Below are 17,623 nucleotides of genomic sequence, written 5' to 3' on the forward strand. Positions count from 1 at the left end.
GCGCGCAGTGGCCCGGCGCACCGCGGTACGTTTAATCATGGGTCTTACTCATTTCAGGCCTTGCTGAATCATGCCAAGCCAATCAAGTACCAGATAGTCTTCATAGAGACAACTTTAAGGCCCGGGTGTACCTGGATCTGGCAGCCAAACCTGAGTGCGCTGTGCTTTCATACGCCCTTTGGCCAGATATCATTTCAACCTGATTCAATATGGCCCCATACATCGACCTGCAAGACTCTCCCCCTTCGGCAGACGCCGTTTCACACACTCAGTCTACGAAGGATACCAACTTTGCATCCCAATACTGGGAAGAGCTCTTCCGCAGTGTTGGATCACAACCGCGGCTCGCGTGCCTGCCTCTCGATCACCAATGGCCTCGTGCGGAAACCACAGTAAGAGCCCCCAATAGTCTGTTTGACGCAGCGACGAGCTTTGGCCGTACACACAATACTAGCCTAGAGGACCTCATATACGCCGTATGGGCTATCGTGTGTGCGAGGCAAACAGTTAGCGGCCAATGCACAGCCGTGTTTACCGTTGCTGGCCGCAGTCGATCAACCGGGAAACATGTCTCCACGGGAAATGGAGAAGATAAACACGACTACCCCCTGGTTCTGTCCGTGCCTGACGACGTGGACGTTCTCTCGTGGATTCGTCATGTGGGCACCGCTGCGGCCACAGCGTCTGCCCATTCACACATTGGATACGAGCGGATCATGGAGACAGCCTCGGCAATGCGCCCCCAAGTGAAATTGTCTGTCACTTTCGAGGATGACAGCCGGGACACGATGGCTCCAGACGATGACTTTCCTTTGGTATTCAACATTTGCGCATCAGCGGGCCTGCAACTCCGTATGCGGCACAACGCTAGCGTCCCAAGGGTGGATGTTCGAACTCTACTGGATCGCTTTGAAGTAACACTACAGCGTGTAACAGAGAACCATGACGCCAAAGTGTCATCTGTCGATATTATGCCCCCAGTCGAAAGGCAGTTACTGCTCGACTACGGCAAAGCCGCTCTCAAGCCGAAGAGCGGTTTGGTACATTGCCTGGTCGAGGAACAAGCGAAAGTGAGGCCGGATGCAGCTGCAGTACAGTTTGAAACAGAACCCGCCCTCACGTACTCTGCCTTGAATAAACGCTCAAACCAGCTGGCCCGCCAGCTCCGCCAACATGGCGCCCAATATATTGCCGTGCACCTCCGCATGTCGACGGACTTCATCGTAGCACTTTTGGCTATTTTGAAATCTGGAGCAGCATACGTGATCTTGGATCCCGACGCTCCCGCTGCCCGGAAATCATTCATCCTCGAGGATCTCCAGCCGGGTCTGGTCCTGGTCGATCCCAGTACCGCAGGTGAGCTGGATAAGGAGGTCCAGATTGGGGAGCTGCTGTCTCAGTCCTTCAGCCATGATGACGGTGATCTCATAAATGTCCAGGACCCAAACAGCGTTGCATACGTGATCTACACGTCGGGGTCTACGGGCAAACCAAAATCGGTACTGCTCGAGCACCGAGCCGCCTTTAACGGCCTGTTGGCCTTTCCGCCAGTTGCAGGCCTTCGCCAGTTGCTCTTTTTCAACCCAGCCTTTTCGGCCGCACAGAGATCTATTTGGGCTACTCTCACTGTCGGTGGTTGCCTGTGTCTTGCCAGCAAGGAAAACCTTACGGTCCATACGGCGAAGATGATCAATACCATGGATGTCAATTCGGTCGATATGACCTCGAGTGCGGCCGCGCTGATATCGCCGGATGATGTACCGTCGCTTCGGCGCATGGTGCTGGGAGGCGACATGGTCAATCCCACTGTAATTCAGACATGGGAACACCGAGTCGAACTGCTCTCGTCCTACGGCCTCAGCGAATGCACACAGCTCAACTGGCGTCATCGCTTGCAGTCCAATGTGAGCGCCCGCATGATCGGTCAACCATATGACACGACGACCTCCTATGTCCTTATTCCCGGCACCACGGAGCTTTCGCCTCTACTAGTTCCCGGCGAGCTGTGCCTCGGCGGTGCTCAAATTGCCAGAGGATATTTGCACCGCCCTGAAGAGACCACGAAGCGGTTCGTCCAGAACCCATTTGGGAAAGGCAGACTATACCGAACGGGCGATATGGCTGTCCGCCACGCTGACGGGTCGGTCGAGCTGATCGGGCGGATCGATTTCCAGGTCAAGATCAATGGGCACCGGGTCGATCCTGGCGAGCCCAATTCGATTATTCAAGCCATTGAGGAAGTCGAAGACTCTGCCGTGGTTCCGGCTTCCGTGAACAACAGGACGGTCCTTGTCGCTGCCGTCGTCAGTCGTTCCGACACCGACTGGGGGGCTCTTGTCGGCAAGCTTCGGCCATTCTTGGCTGCCAGGCTGCCACTCTACATGGTTCCACAATTCTGGGTATCCATGCCCGACTTGCCTGTGAACGCAAACGGAAAGGTTGACATGGTGGCAATCCGCAAAACGGTGGAGGGACTAGGCGAGTCAGGCCAGCTGCTTCCCGAACGGTGTCACATGCGAGTAAAGGAAGAAGGCAACTTGACTGACAACGAGATGGTGGTCCGGAGCCTGTGGGCCAAGATCCTGTCCCTCCCGGAGTCGGAGATCTCCCTTGGAGATTCATTCATCTCACTGGGCGGTACATCGCTTGAAGCTATTCAGGTCGTATCACAACTTCAGTTAGTTCACGGGCTCAGCCTCCGGGTCGAGGATATACTTCTTGGTGACTCGCTGTCTGGAGTTGCACGCGCCGTGCAACCACAGCTTGCAGAGGAGAAAGCCGATAATGACACCACATCTTCTGCGTCATTCCAAGTGAGCCCTTCCATTGAAAACTTCGGTATCGGGATTTCGGACATAGAAGACGCCTTTCCTGTGACACCTTTTCAAGAAGCGGCCATTGCAAACACAATGATGGGCGGTACAAGCTACATCTACAGTCGCTCCTACAGCTTCGAGGGCTACCGCCAGGATGATATCAAGGCCGCCTTTGAGACGCTGATGAAGTCTGACAGATGTCTGCGCGCGACATTTGTGCCCAACGGAACCACCTTTCTCCAGGTGGTGAGGAAAACTGCAGACATCCCTTGGGTGGCGTCGGACATAGACGTGACCGAGTACATGCAGCAACAGATGACAAAAGCGATGTATCCCGGGGAGCTATGGTGGAATGCGGCCGCCTTGCCTAACAACGTCCTTGTCATCACAGCTCATCACGCGCTTTTCGATTTCTGGTCCAACGAGTTTCTGATACAGGATCTCACCTCGGTGCTGCAGGGGACACCCCGGATCGAGCGAGGAGGGTTCCGTCGCTACATCGAGTATCTCCGACAACATGACGCCGTCGCTATGCAAAGGTTCTGGCAAGGGTATCTTGATGGTGCTGTGCCTAGCCGCCTTGGTTCCCAGGCTGCCCCCGAAAACACGGTTACTGCTGAGGTGCACTGTGACCTGAAGACCACCGCATTGAAGCGCAGGGTCACACCAGGTGTTCTTCTGTACGCCGCATGGGCTGTTGTTCTTGGCCTTGCCAACTCGACCGAAGATGTGGTCATGGGCGTGACGATTTCTGGGCGAGATGCTCCCGTTGCAGGTATCCTTCAAATGAGTGGCCCTACTCTCATGGTCGCTCCGCTGAGGGTCAAGGTCAACAGGACTACACCATTGGACGAGCTGGTTGAAAATGTCCAGTCCAACCTCTGGGCCGTTGCCAAAAATGCGCCGTATGGGCTGCGGAGGATTCTCCAGGCAAGTGGCCAGCCGAAAGACTTCTTTGACACCATGGCAAACTTCTTGATCAAGATCCCCGCACCCACGCCTCCTGGAGGATTAAGGCAGCTGCCCGAGAGCAATCTTGGAACTGTCGAATATACCAAACTTGAACTTCGCAACGAGAGCTTGGACCGCGTGACTCTGACCTCAACATTGGAGCCGGAGTATGCCCAGACTCTTGCAGATACCCTCGCGGCCGTTTTGGACACAGCCTTTGATGCACCGCTGACCAAAATTGGGGAGTTCACATTGGTGCAACCGGTGCCCAGACTCATGGATAGGCTCGATGATCCAGTGGGCAATGTGCCAGGCCATTCCGAAGCGCATACTAACAAAGTTAAGGATCTGGCCAAGATTCCAGATGGTGAGCTAGCTCACTCTGCGTTGCAGAGAATAGCCGCCTGCCATCCGTCCAGGACGGCGGTCGAGGACATCTCTGGGGCCCGGATAACATATTCGGGATTGGCTATCAAAATGAACCAGCTTGCAGGTTTGCTGAGAGAAAGGGGCCTGGTGCTGGAGCAGATTGTCCCCATCATGCTTGAGAAGTCGATCAACACCATTGTCGCCATGTTTGGCATTCTCGTTGCTGGAGGTGCCTTTTTGCCCCTTGGCCCGGAAAACCCTCGCGAAAGAAACTTGGGGATCCTCGAAGACTCGGGAGCCAAACTCGTCATCACTGATCAACTGAATGCGGACTTCTTCAAGGGCACCCCCTATGAAGTAGTCATTCTCGATGCCGTCTCGTGGGACACAATTCCTCTCCAAAGGCAAATTGTACCTGGGCTTAATCCAAATAGCCTTGCGTATGTTATATACACCTCGGGCAGGTAAGGCTAATAACTCTAACCATCGTGTACCCAAATTGACCTCTTCTACAGCACGGGCAAGCCAAAGGGGACACTGATACCCCACAGCGCCATCGTCGCGGCTGTGGAAGGCATACTTTATGCTACCACTAAAGACAACTCCCGCAGGATATTGTGGTCGCTGAACTACACTTTTGACGGCTCTTTCTATCCTCTCTTTCCGACTCTCTCAACGGGCCGCACGCTGTGTGTCGCACCGCACAACATCATCGTCGGCAACCTCGCCGAAGTCATCACCACGATGAAGGTTGACCAAATCAACCTAACACCGACCATGGCCAGCCTTCTTCACCCGGACGACGTGCCGACTCTGGAGATTTTGGCCACGGGAGGGGAGCCAGTCACTCACAACATGCTAAATGTCTGGGCGCCGCGCATCAAAGTCTACACCTCCTATGGCCCTACGGAGGCAACAATCTGTGTTACGACCCGGGCCGTCACCCCAGACATGAACATTCGCAACGTCGGCAGCCCATTCCCAAACACCACTGCACTGATCCTTGACCCAGACACAACGGAGGAACAGCCCTCTGGCAGCGTTGGGGAGCTCTGCATCGCGGGTCCGCAGCTGGCCAGAGGTTACTTGAATCGCCCCGAGGCGACTAACAAGGCCTTCCAGGGTAATTCCAATCAAAGGTTCTATCGTACTGGGGACCTTGCTCGATTGCTGCCCAACGGGGAAATTGAGCTCTTTGGACGCAAAGACGACCAGGTCAAAATCAACGGGCACCGAATGGAACTTGGTGAGATCGAGAGCGTTATCAGGCAGGCAAATGTATTCAGCCAGTGCGCCGTCATTGCCGCAACGGTCCTCAAGAAAAAGCAGCTCGTCGCATTCTGCTCTACGTCAGTCCAGACACCAGGCGAGAAAACAGAGGAAGAAAACCTGCTGCTGCCTCCAAGGCAGTCGACAGAGGTTGATCAAGTTAAAGCGCAACTAACCACTCTACCGCAGTACATGGTCCCTACAATATGGCTTCCTGTCTCCAAGCTCCCGAGTCTTACCTCGGGGAAAATCGATCGGAAGCGACTTACGGCTCTGGTTGAAGGCATGGCTGACAGCGTACTGAAAGGCTACCTGCCCCATTCCGAAATGTCGGAGATAGAGTCAGAAGCCGAGCAGGAATTGCAGTCGCTATGGTCTGCTCTGTTTGACACACCGATCGAGGACATCCACGCCAATTCCACCTTTCATGCTATGGGTGGGGATTCCATCTCCGCATTAAACCTGGGCAGTATGCTTCGTCGGCGCGGATACAAGATACAGATCAACGATATCCTGTCCAGCTCCACGTTGCGGGAACAGGCCGCGCTGATGGTTAAGGACCAAGCAAATGCTAACAGCACTGCTGCTGAACCTGTCCAGCAACTGGTGTTCCAGCCACCGGAAGCTGTGTACGAACGCCTCGTGGAAATTGGTGTCTCCGTTAACGATGTGGAGGACATCTATCCTTGTAGCCCTGGCCAGATTGAATTCTTCACGCAAGGAGAGAAGCAAGACCGGTTCTGGCAGCTGATGGCCGTTCGCACGCTACCAGACGACTTGGACTTTGATCGTTGGATCTATCTGACGACTCAGCTGACGAAGAATAACCAGATCCTGCGCGCGCTGTATCTCCAGACCGACACTCAGAACCCGCAAACCCTGGTCCAGGTCGTGCTCAAGCACCCCGTTCTCAATCTCGCCTATCGATCCTACCGCACGGAGGAGCAAAAGCAGAGCATATTGGAAGCCGAGTGGCAGACACCGTTTGATCCGGCTAAGCCATTCGTGCGGTACACGTTGCTCGAGAACTCGGAGGGCACACGCGACCTGGTCATCAACTTGCACCATTCCTCCTACGACGGGACTCTCCTTCACATTTTTGACGACCAATTCCAAGCCCTCAACCAGAACCAGCCCATCCAGCGGCCGACCCCTTTCAAAGACTTTATCACTCACTTCCTGGGCACGCCGAAGCAGCCCCAGCTCGACTACTGGACCCGGCTGCTTCAAAACCACTACTTCGACTTCCCATCGACAGTCACCAACCCAAAGCTGTCTAGCACCGAGGTTGCAAAAATTGACGCATCCGTGGGTATCAACGACCTGGCCAGCTCCACAGGGGTTACCGCCCCAATCGTATTCCAGACGGCCTACTCTCTCCTCCTGGCCCACCTCAGCGGCGCACAGGACGTGATCTACGACAATCTTGTGACGGGGCGCAACGTCGCCCTCGACAACCCGCAGCTCATCAATGGGAACTGCGCCAACTTCCTGCCGTACCATTCGCATGTTGCAGAAGATATGCCCATCGAGACCCTGCTCCGATCCACACAGGCTGACTTCTGGGCCTCGACTGAGAACGGCCTCGTGTCCCTCGGTGAGATATATGAGGCTCTGGGCCGCGACCGGTCCACTGCAGCCGCCAAATGTCTCTTCTGCTTCCAGCCATTCGAGCCTGCCACCCCTCAGCAGGATCCAATGCGCTGGGTTGTCATGAAGATGAGCAAGAACCGGATGACTTTCAACTATGCCATCCAGATGGAGGTGGTCAAGGCGGCGGCCAAGGGCGAGTATATTGTGCGATTCGGCTACGATGAGAGAGCGTTCTCATCTGATGAGGCTCGCGCGGCGTTGACATGGTATACTCGATGCTTGGACGGCATGGTGAAAAGAAAGGTGGTCGGGGAGCTGGGGGTTTAGGGGTATAGTATCTCAACGTGGTTTGCTACACTGTTGTATCTAAATGTTTGAATATACTAGGTTTTGGCTATTACCTACATTTAGTCATGATCATTATTTTCATCAAGTACTACTCCGTGTGCAAAGCGCAGGATGCTGGTGAGAAGAAGGAGGAGGCTCCCGCCAAAGAGACCACTGAGAGTGAGTTGCTCAAGAAGCCGCCCCGCCGCCTACGCTACCTGCTGTCCGGAGATCATTGTCAGCGAGTCTCTAGGCTGATGACAATACAAGCCTCGTTCTAGCACCCTCCTGTCGATCGTTGGCTTATTGTTCTACTGATGTGGGTGATAGGTTGCTTGAATCAGTCTATTAAGTCTATACTATGTAGCTATGATGCAAGTGCTCCTGTCTGTACTTGGATATATTCGTTTGGGTCCAGCAATCGTCAGGTATATCACATCTTATATTTCCCGCACCGTTACCTTTATGTTCATTTGTACCATTGCTTTTGAGGGTTCTACTTCTTCCTCCTACTACATACGAATTAGAGGATTACCACTACACGGCGAAGGAGTCACAGACTTCAAGAACTGGGTGGCCGGTTTCACATCTAGTTACACCGTTCTAAACAGCCGAGTGTAATTTCAGATTTGCAAATTCCTCTATGCAAAGATGAAAACCCAGCTAAAAGCTTCGCGGAATCCCTTGAACGGTCAAGGCTTCTGTCCCAGGAAAGCAAAGCGGCGCACCTTCCACGAAAGTCCGTTTCTGGCCTCAACAACCGTGTTGGCATGCAGTCTGCTGAGCTCGTCCTTGAGGTCTCCGTCCAGCTTACTGATCAGCTCGCCAAACAGGCCGAGGTAATTCGTCTGGTCCAGCAACAGCAAGTAGGTGTCGGTCGAGAATTCCTCCCGAATCACATTCTTCAGGCCTTGTTCCTTGAATGTCTCTGCCAGAGCCACGGACCACCTGCAACATGTTGTGAGCAGTCACCGTAGCCATGATGTAGCGGTCTTGCGGGTGCAGCAAGAAGGTCGAGGAAGGAAAGAATCAAACTTACGACGCAGGGGTGGCGGCGCGGAAACGCGCATCAAGGCGCTGCAGAAGCTTTTCGGCACTCTCGGATGAATTGGCAGGGTCGGCCTTGACGATCGGGCGCTTGCTGGCGTCGTCATTGGGCTCTTCCCATTGCAGGTAGCCGCCGGGCTCTAGATACCGTGGCGGATGCCGTCAGCCGGCCTTCCTCAAGAAACAATTATCAGCGGATGGCGACGGCACTTACTGAGCAGTTTCATCATGTTCTGTATGACGGGCACTGGATCGCTGCCCGCTTGGTTGACCACCTGCACGAGCAGTCGCGCGTGGACGACATCGAACTTTTCCCTGTATTCTTCCGGGATCTCGCCCAGGATATCGAGCTTGCTAAGGGATACGTTGGGCGGGAGGAATCCCGGGGCGGGGTACTGCTCGCTCGAGATGTCGAAGCCGTGGAGCTTTGCGTTGGGGAGTTGACGGAGGAGGTCGAGGAGCCAAATCCTGAGCATTAGATTTAGCCCGGTTCCGAACGAACAAGACGAGCGTAGAGGAGTCCCTACCCAGTGCCCGTGCCTACGTCAGCAATGGTGAGATCCGGGCGCGAGACATCAATGGACGGGTGCAGGAGATATCCCATGTTCTCCTTCCAGATGTAGTGCTGGAGGCTAAGACGGGTCGAAGCCGCGACATTGCGATTGAGGCGATAAGGATCCGACGCCGAGGATACCGAGTTGCCGTTAGACTGAGTCATTGTGATACTGAGGGAGACGAGACGAAACTTGAAACAATATGCCGCTGAGATTGGACACAAAGTGGTCAAGACCTCTGACCATTTAAGTACGGAGAAGCATTCACCACCTAACTACTTGAGGTGATCCAAGAGTGGTATAATCGTCACTGGCCCTTCCAGGAAGCCCCCCATGCTCGTCTGGTCATACACTCTCGCCGCGCCGAAAACAGAGCGCCATCACGGCCTGCCGCTGGTATTAGGTAACACGTCTCTCCATGAAAGTCGGTACATCCTGCGGGGACGAAAATGCATGGAGTGGCCTAGCTTTACCGCCAGGGGAGAAAGAGTTGATTGACACTCCACCCTCACGAGTCATTCATTGCCTTGAGACATTCTCCCCGCGCGCGTTGGCCACTTGGCGACCTGCTTAGCGCTACCGCTGCCACTTGGACTAAACGCTAGCGAAAATGAGAGACGTCGCTTACGAGGTTGCAATATGCCGGAATGCCGAATACGAGCTCAGAACGCAAATATGGGCCTTGGACTGAGTCATGGTGACTGAGAGAGACAAGACAAAACTTGAAACAATCTCGACCAGATGGAGTAAAGAAATCCGCTCCGCGTTCTTCCGCGGCCCGACACGCGGGGATCTACAATAACTGGCGCCGGTCTGGCTGCTCCGTACAGGTGCTGCACGGTTCCTGGAAGCTCTGCAAGTTGTGTAACGCGGATGAGGGCTTTGCCGTGCAACTACTTGGGGTAAACATGTCACGTCGCCTGTTCCAAACCTTCACGTGACCTGCATGTCACCCCCGCAGCTGGGATCTATGTCTCTTATCAGATTGATCATTCTAATATTGTCAGTAATCCCGGGTTGCAACACGCAAATGGTACTGAATTTTCTGTCTCTTTTTTATTCCGGGCTTGATGTTGTTCTGGTCTTCCAGCGGTGGTGGCCTCCTTGGCGGCGAGGACCGGTCGTGCCTTAGTACGGCTCGGCAGTATACTGAGGTTGCGCCTGAGACGTGGAATACGAGAGTCCTGAGGCATATAATGTTACCAAGCTGATACTCTGCCAGTTAATTTCTCGAAGATTCTTGGAAGCAACCCGATTTGGGGGCGGACGCGGCGCCTCGTGGCGAGTTTCCCTCAATCGGATAACTCGCGGGTACAGTAGTGAAAAGATCAAATTGAGAACCAGATTAGGTTAATTTTCTTCCAGCCCCAATGGGCCTATCTGCTATGGCTGGTGCCGTCGTGATCGTGGTTTGGCCCCTACAGTCCTCTAGTGAACGGTGTAAACGGAGATGTCAAGGATATCAAATTTTTACTGAATTCTGGCTGGACCAGTCGGATCTCTCAATTCTGCCATGGATTCAACCCGCCTGATCGAGCAGTTTACAGCGTTTGATCGTTCGATTATAAAGTGTCAGTAAGATGGGTAAATTGCCGGAAACCAGGCCGTCGTTGCATCCCAAAACACCCCACGTTTCCACATGGGCTTTTGGCAAGGAACGGGTGAGAGGAGACCAAGTAATACGAAGCAGACAGCAATGATCAGCGTGACATCCCTGCATTCCTGCGTTGGTCGTGCACGCCCTGTGCGCTCCAATGTTAACGGATTGGCCAGGAGGATTCCGTAAACAAGGATTAAGGTACGACCACCAACTTTTCCGAAGCACTACTGCAAGCCCAGCATTTCATCAAAAAAAAACCTTCCGCCGGCGGTTTCCGATCACAGCCAATGTTTGCTCCGCAGACAAGTCCTTTTCTGCAGATCATCAATATTTGCCGGTGCAAGAATTGGTAATTCTCGTATAGATGCAATAACGGCATCTCGCGTCTGCATCAATCCAGACTGAAGAATATTTTGGTTTAGGAAGGTAGTTCTCTAAATAGCCGATGTTACCTCGTGGACTCGGGTCATAAAAAGTCTTTCAAGTTCAACTTCTTGAACAGTTGGTGCGTACTTTCACCTAGGTCACAGACAGAAAAAGTGTATCCTTCTGCAGCTCTGCATGGATCCAGCAGTGAAGCTTGGTAAGCTTAGCTTTGCCCTCGTCAAGACGGCAATCGCTGACTAGTTGGCAAATTCAGCCGCACGGAGCCTCAATGGATGCTGGACCTGTCGAGTCCGGAAGAAGAAATGTGACGAAACTCGGCCTGTGTGCCGTTCATGCACTTATTTTGGGTTGGAGTGCCATGGATACGGCCCGAGACCCGAGTGGATGGACAATGGCAGGCGACAGAAAGAACAAGCTGCAAAGTTTAAACACATTGTCAGCCAACGGAAATCGATGAATCGAAAGGAAAGGCTGCCTCGGGAAGCGCGTTCGCCGCAAGAGTTTAATCCAAGTCGGGGCCCAGTATCCACCAAAGACGCCCCAACCCACATAGCACCGTTATCCACTTCCGTGCCTCTCCCTTTTAATGATCGCAATGATTTTGGAGGTCAGGACCCGTTCCTTGATATGATTTTAAACTCCTTTATGGACCCGACATGGAGTGCACCGCCCCACGGTGACTATGTAGCGACTGCACCCCAGTCCCTGATGAACGAAGAAGCTCACCAATATCTACCTGCATTTTTCAGAAACATAGACTCAACACGAGACTCATTGTCACCCGGATCGTCCGGCGATTTATCATGGCTTGCCCCTGACACGATGGGGCTGCATGACGTCAAGGCTGTGCGCACTGCAATCGTGCCACAAGACGAGGCGGGATTTGTCACGAGTGGACAGACCCTCTCCGTCGTGGACGAGTGGGCGTGGGACTCATCTTCAAACGGTAACGGCTTCCCCAGTCGGGCCTGTGTGGAAGACAAGGTTGCCGGAAAACCCACTGCTCCAGGGCCTCTGATTGAGCCAGTCCGACATGGAGGAACAGAGGACGCCTTATTTATGCACTACTTGGATCGAGTATTCCACATCCAGTACCCATTTTACCTCTCCCGCAACCCGCGAGGAAGAGGTTGCCTATTCTCGATTTTAAGGATGGTCAAGCCCGCTTACCTTGCAACTCTGGCCCTCAGTGAACGAGACCTTCTCTCCACCCACCCGCAAGCGGGCGATGTCACAGCCAGCCTGACTCAATTACGCTCCAAGGGTGGGTACTACGATCTGGCAGCTCAGGGAACACAGCGCTTGCTACAAGAATCGCATACATGGAATGAAAGTGCTCATATGGTTCACAATATTGAGAGTCTCGCGTCCATCCTTCAGCTCTTGTTCTGGGAGGTACGTGGCCTCCACTGCTCACCGTGTCAAGTCTCAATGGCTCAGCAATCAAGCTCTTTGCCGGCGGCAGAGGGAATTGGCAGGTCCTCCTTCGTGAAGCCGCTCGCCTGATTCCCGGCCTTCTCGAGGCGCGAACAACTCTGACCAAACCGAACCTGGCAGGTTCCAACTGTACAAACCTTCCACACCATATAGAGACACACTCTCTCGACGATCATTGTGCGACTGGTGTCTTGCTTGGCTCCTTTATATCGCTTGATATCATCGCCTCCGCCTCCACTCGGCGGCCCCCCTTTCTCAATATTGACCACGCACAGGCGCTGCGTAATCCCTGCATATCATTGGAAAGTATTATGGGCTGTAGCAACTCAGTCATGGCCCTTATCTTTGAGATCTCTTCGCTGGACAGGTGGAAGGAGGAGTCGCAGGCGGTCCGCAAGCTAAGCATTATCGATCTGGCGGAGCGTGGCCGCCACATCGAGGAGCGCCTTCGGCAAGAACTTGTGGATATGGACACTTTGCCGGAAACCGGCCCATCGTTGTTAAATCGCTCAGGAGTACTCTCCGCCCCAGCCAACCCCGAGGTTAACAGGCTTTTCACGCTCTCAGCACTCATCTATCTCCATGTAGTTATCTCCGGGGCACACCCAGAGCTGCCGGAGATCGCGGATGCGGTCTCACAAGCCATAGCTGTTTTCAAGGGCCTGTGGGACCCAAGACTGCTAAAAAGCGTATTAGTGTGGCCGTTTTGCGTGTCTGGCTGCCTAGCCCTGGGCGAACAGCAGAACTTCTTTCGCGACCTTTTCTCAGCGGCAGAGATTACAGAATCGACGGTTGGTACGTGTTTTGAGGCATATAAAATCATGGAGAAATGCTGGGAAGCCAGAAAGTCAGGCCCCTTTAATTGCGACTGGGTCTCAATAATGAAACAGGGGGGTTATTATGTTTTGCTCAGATAGAATGATCCTATAGAAATAGAGAAGTCATGGTCGCAGCAAGCATTCAAAGCCAGCCGTTTCTTCTTCCAGCTGGAATTTCGGGAGTCGAGAATCCACGTACACCCTCGTCTTGCCCTTCTTGTTATTCATCAGCCAGTTGTCCACATCTAAAAGACAGTCAATAGCATGATTGTTCCGTAATCCAGTTCGAAAGAGTCACGGAATCAGAGATGGCAAGCTGATAACTTGGTCATATTCAGAATCATGTGTACTTATACATATCCGGGAATGTGGGGCCATAGTTAAGCAACAAAGCCTAAGTGGGATACATTGCATACTACCCACCTCCATTGGATAAGAGACACTACAAAATGATTCATTGAGTATAGTAGCATCGCTAATCAAAATCCTTAGTGATTCTCTAGCAGAGTGGCGGCGTTGTTCACTCCCCCCGCCACAACATCCCTCCATCGCTAGAGATTGCACAAGCTTTGTTGCTTCCCGGACAACCCTGTATAATAGAGGACTGGCCTTTACATGAAGGCTGGTCCCTGTACCCGGGACAACTACTTTGAGATACGCGACGTTAGTCGCTTTCGCCCATGGTATGTTTTCTTCTAGCCAGGCCATTGATCCGACCTGGTCGAACTCTTCGCCTTCCCAGCTGGCAAAGACAAGGGTGCGATACGGTCGCCAGCCATGACGAAGTGCAACGCCAAAGCTGCGCACCACTTCATTCAGGGCAGCCGATCCACTGTTCCCGTCTCCAGCACCGGGACCCCAAGCGTTACGATGATTACCCACAACAACTACCTCATCAGAGACTGATGCGGGGATGGTGGCAATTACGTTATGTGCCTTTCCAGGGTTGAATAACGCGTGGTTCACCATGTGGAGTGAAATGTTTTTGGGTGATGGGCCAAGATTCTACAGAACGCCATATACCCCAAGGCCGCCGCCATGCCACCTTTCACCCAGATCGGATGCTAATGGGCCATGGCCATTTAGAGCAGTAAGAATTGCAAAATCAGGGCTTGTTTGAGCAGAGCAACGATGTGAAGTTTCCTCGTTCTCAGTATGTCTTTCATAACTAAAAGTATATAAAGCAGGTGTGAGATGGCCTCTAGCCGGCCAGGATATCCGCTAATTAAGACGACTCAGAATCAGATTCTGAACTACCTCAAAATCTTTCCCATATGCCCTGGCACTCTGCGACCAATTCTCAACTACCTTTTTCTTCGCGGTTAAACTGCCCATTGCTTGCAAAACGGTGATAAGGAAAAACACATTCGATGTCAATCCAGGGGTCGACCGATTGGCAATATGTGAAGCTCCTAACAAGGCTGGAACACCGGTATACAATTCCTGCGAGGCCTGCGAAACGACGGTCAGGGACTCCTCATACTGATGCTGCTGTGATCTACTTCTACTGGAGTATAGAATGTCCATGTTGTCCAGTATCGCCTTATGCGCTAAAATCCGACACAGCCGGTAGTAAACCCACACCCGCATGATCCAGCATTCGTCATCAATACGGGGTGCCTGGCCAGTTCGAATGGGATCTATCCACCATACGGGAATACTGGTGATCCATGATTCTAGATCTTGGTATGTATTCAAGGCGGTGTTGATGAACTGGTGATTCCGGACTGTGTCATTCGTGCAGAACGTTGCGCGGTGGAGGTTCACCAGTTTGCATAGAATGGTGAAGAGGTCTGTTAGGGGTAATAGGAGCTCGCCGCCTTTCGTGTTTCCGCCGTACTGAAGTAGTTCAACTAGATACCTGGGAACATGGAGTCCACTGATTAGGCAAGCCAGGGCCTTTTGGGGCGGGGGTGGGGAGTTAGCGGAGGACATAGCGGAGAAACAGAGAAAGTAAGCTTACCGCCGTGTAGGCAATCTGCAGAAGCGTTCTTATCTCCACTGTCGGTGCGCCCTCTGTTAATTCCAGGGAGCGTAACAAGGCGGTTGTGCCATGCATGTGGCGTAGCCAGCCGTGAGATGCGGGATGGAAGTTATCATAGACAATCATCTACATCGACTCGTTAGTACAGACCACACCTGAATATGGGGCCTCCACATAGCAATTCTCACTTCAAACATGGACAAGTTAAAGCTGCTCAATGCCGTTCTCCCTTGGCGCAGCTCATCGGGATGACTTATAGCACGTACAAGAATCCTGAGAGCCGATGAATATTTCTGCCTTGCAAGCTGCATCAGATGGGGATCGCTATGGACCACTGCTAACGCTGCCAGGCCAACTGCGGCCACAGAGGGAATAACGGGCGATGGCTGGCTGGGATATGGACGATGAACTGATGCGCCGGATGGGCGCATAATGTTAAAATTTTCGAAGTAATACCACCATGCAATCTCCTCTAAGGGCAGTCGAGGTATTATGGCAGTAGGGGAGCTAGGACGACTGGGTTGAGAATGACGGGATTGGGGGATGACTTTGCTCTCAGCTGTATGGTATTTCCGTGTTATACAGGATGTCTGATCCCGGAAGATAAGGTCTACCGGGTTGCGGTAACCGGAACATGTCAGGCCAGCTCGCGCACACTGAGAGCATCGCGGTCGAAGCTCGTTGCACTACTCCACTGCGTCAGAATCGTGAGGATATTAATATAAAGTTGGTAATCTGAACCTCACCTTGATCCGTCGAGTCCGACAATTCTTACAACCCAGTCTACCGGGATTACGAATTCGCATCATGGTGGGGGATGTACGGCAGCTGCTGGGTTCACCAGAGCCACCATTATAAATACTTGAGCCCGAAACGGATATTCGTCATCGGGGCCCGTTTGGCCGACTCAGTTTCTAATCCAATCATAAATTCAGAAAACCTCTGCGTCGGATTGGCTGCGCAGCTCGGATCCATTTATTCATCCCATGCTTCAGCGCTATTTCATGAGTGAATTTCCCTTTCGGGAGATAGTAGCGTCTTGGCAAGATGGAGCAGGCCGGGCGCCGCTGTAACTACCGCAATGTGACCCGTAGATGAGATGTCTCAAGCAATCCGCAGCCTTAACCAGAAGATGCAGGTAGACAACTGAGGCACTCGGTAAACCGAGCCAGCTCAGGTGGGTAGAATGACAATCTGAAGTGCATTGAGACCTATTTCACGACTGAGATGCCTATTTTGATCCTGTGGGGACATCTCCATGAAAGTTCTCGTTTTCGGGATACCTGGATGTCCAGAGCTGTGTATAAATAGAGCATGAGTTCCCACCAACTAACTGCATCTCTACTTTCAACATCATCTGCGCTCCAAACATCAGTACAACAAATCGTATCACGGTTCATATACTTCCGCTTAGATTTACCAACATGTCCTCCATCCAGAAAGTTGCCCTGCTCGGCGTACGTTCATTCCGCGCCCATACTCATAGCTGATACTAATTGCGACCACATAGAAAGGGTTCCTCGGCTCCGCTGTGCTCGAGCACTTCGTCAAAGCGGGGCTCACAGTGACGGTCTTAACTAGATCCCAAGATCATCTCCAAGGAATCCCAGCTGGAGTGAAGGTTGCCGAAGTCGAGTATTCTTCTGTAGGAAGCCTGGAGGTTGCACTACGCGGCCACGATGCTGTTGTATCCACTGTGGCCCCGCTGGCAATACCCCTTCAGAAGCCTGCGATTGATGCAAGTATCCGAGCTGGGGTCAGACGCTTTATTCCAGCCGATTTCGGTGCCTTGACACTAGATCCAAGGGCCCACGAGCTCCCGAACCATAGCCGTGTGCTGGAGATCCAGCAGTATCTACGGGAGAAAGCCAGTTCTGGAGAGCTGGAGTACACCTTTTTTGCCGTGGGCCCGTTCCTTGACAATGTCCTCTCCAAGCCCTTCGCACTCAACTATGAAACCCACACTGCTGTCGTATACGACGATGGAAATCATCCATTCAGTACCACAAGTGTGAATACCGTTGGCAAGGCAGTGGCGGCTGCTTTGAAGAATGCGAGCGCCACTAAAAATCGGGTCCTGCGCATACACGACACGGTCCTTACCCAGCAGAAGCTTCTAGCTCTGGCAAGGAAGTATGCCGCCCCTGGAGTTGTATGGATGGAGTCAAGAGTTAATGCTGAGGCTGAGCTGGCATCTGCAATCGAACGACTAACCGCGGGAGACTTCACACCCCCGGCACACCTAGCTGTGATACGGGCTGCGGTTCTGGGTGGGAAATATGAAGCAGAATACAAAGATGTCGATAATGAGTTCCTAGGCTTGGGATTTCTGGGCGATTCAGAGCTGGAGAAGAAGTTCTCAAACCCTTGAGGAATTTTATTTGTTACTTACTAGTAGGCGTCAACCCTACTGACTGCTATCAATAAATGCTAGAAAGATATTATCATCGAAATCTGGCTTGACTGACTGG

General features: G+C 52.8%; 6 protein-coding genes across 6 annotated transcripts; 3 read left to right on the forward strand and 3 right to left on the reverse strand.

Moving 5' to 3' along the window:
• Positions 1–209: 209 nt before the first annotated feature.
• On the forward strand, positions 210–7,325 carry nrps7 (putative nonribosomal peptide synthase; the record flags this gene model as incomplete). Its single annotated transcript, XM_043288780.1, has 2 exons — positions 210–4,600; positions 4,652–7,325. The coding sequence occupies 2 exons, from the start codon at positions 210–212 to the stop codon at positions 7,323–7,325; spliced, it is 7,065 nt and encodes a 2,354-aa protein (XP_043144715.1).
• A 692-nt stretch (positions 7,326–8,017) lies between these two features.
• Aud_003834 (class I SAM-dependent methyltransferase) lies at positions 8,018–9,090 on the reverse strand (the record flags this gene model as incomplete). Its single annotated transcript, XM_043288781.1, has 4 exons — positions 8,018–8,273; positions 8,365–8,512; positions 8,587–8,840; positions 8,900–9,090. The coding sequence occupies 4 exons, from the start codon at positions 9,088–9,090 to the stop codon at positions 8,018–8,020; spliced, it is 849 nt and encodes a 282-aa protein (XP_043144716.1).
• A 2,645-nt stretch (positions 9,091–11,735) lies between these two features.
• Positions 11,736–13,267, forward strand: Aud_003835 (fungal specific transcription factor domain-containing protein; the record flags this gene model as incomplete). The annotated part of the gene is made up of 2 exons (XM_043288782.1): positions 11,736–12,308; positions 12,362–13,267. 2 exons carry the CDS (start codon positions 11,736–11,738, stop codon positions 13,265–13,267), a joined length of 1,479 nt encoding a protein of 492 aa, XP_043144717.1.
• Positions 13,268–13,812: 545 nt separating this feature from the next.
• Aud_003836 (uncharacterized protein) lies at positions 13,813–14,137 on the reverse strand (the record flags this gene model as incomplete). The annotated part of the gene is made up of 2 exons (XM_043288783.1): positions 13,813–13,815; positions 13,886–14,137. The coding sequence occupies 2 exons, from the start codon at positions 14,135–14,137 to the stop codon at positions 13,813–13,815; spliced, it is 255 nt and encodes an 84-aa protein (XP_043144718.1).
• Positions 14,138–14,389: 252 nt separating this feature from the next.
• Positions 14,390–15,583, reverse strand: Aud_003837 (uncharacterized protein; the record flags this gene model as incomplete). The annotated part of the gene is made up of 3 exons (XM_043288784.1): positions 14,390–15,007; positions 15,132–15,278; positions 15,341–15,583. 3 exons carry the CDS (start codon positions 15,581–15,583, stop codon positions 14,390–14,392), a joined length of 1,008 nt encoding a protein of 335 aa, XP_043144719.1.
• Positions 15,584–16,576: 993 nt separating this feature from the next.
• Aud_003838 (uncharacterized protein) lies at positions 16,577–17,523 on the forward strand (the record flags this gene model as incomplete). The annotated part of the gene is made up of 2 exons (XM_043288785.1): positions 16,577–16,609; positions 16,663–17,523. The coding sequence occupies 2 exons, from the start codon at positions 16,577–16,579 to the stop codon at positions 17,521–17,523; spliced, it is 894 nt and encodes a 297-aa protein (XP_043144720.1).
• Between the last annotated feature and the right edge of the window lie 100 nt (positions 17,524–17,623).

This window comes from Aspergillus udagawae (assembly GCF_001078395.1).
Source record: "Aspergillus udagawae IFM 46973 DNA, scaffold_2, whole genome shotgun sequence".
In the NCBI taxonomy this organism is placed as follows: Eukaryota; Fungi; Ascomycota; class Eurotiomycetes; order Eurotiales; family Aspergillaceae; genus Aspergillus; species Aspergillus udagawae.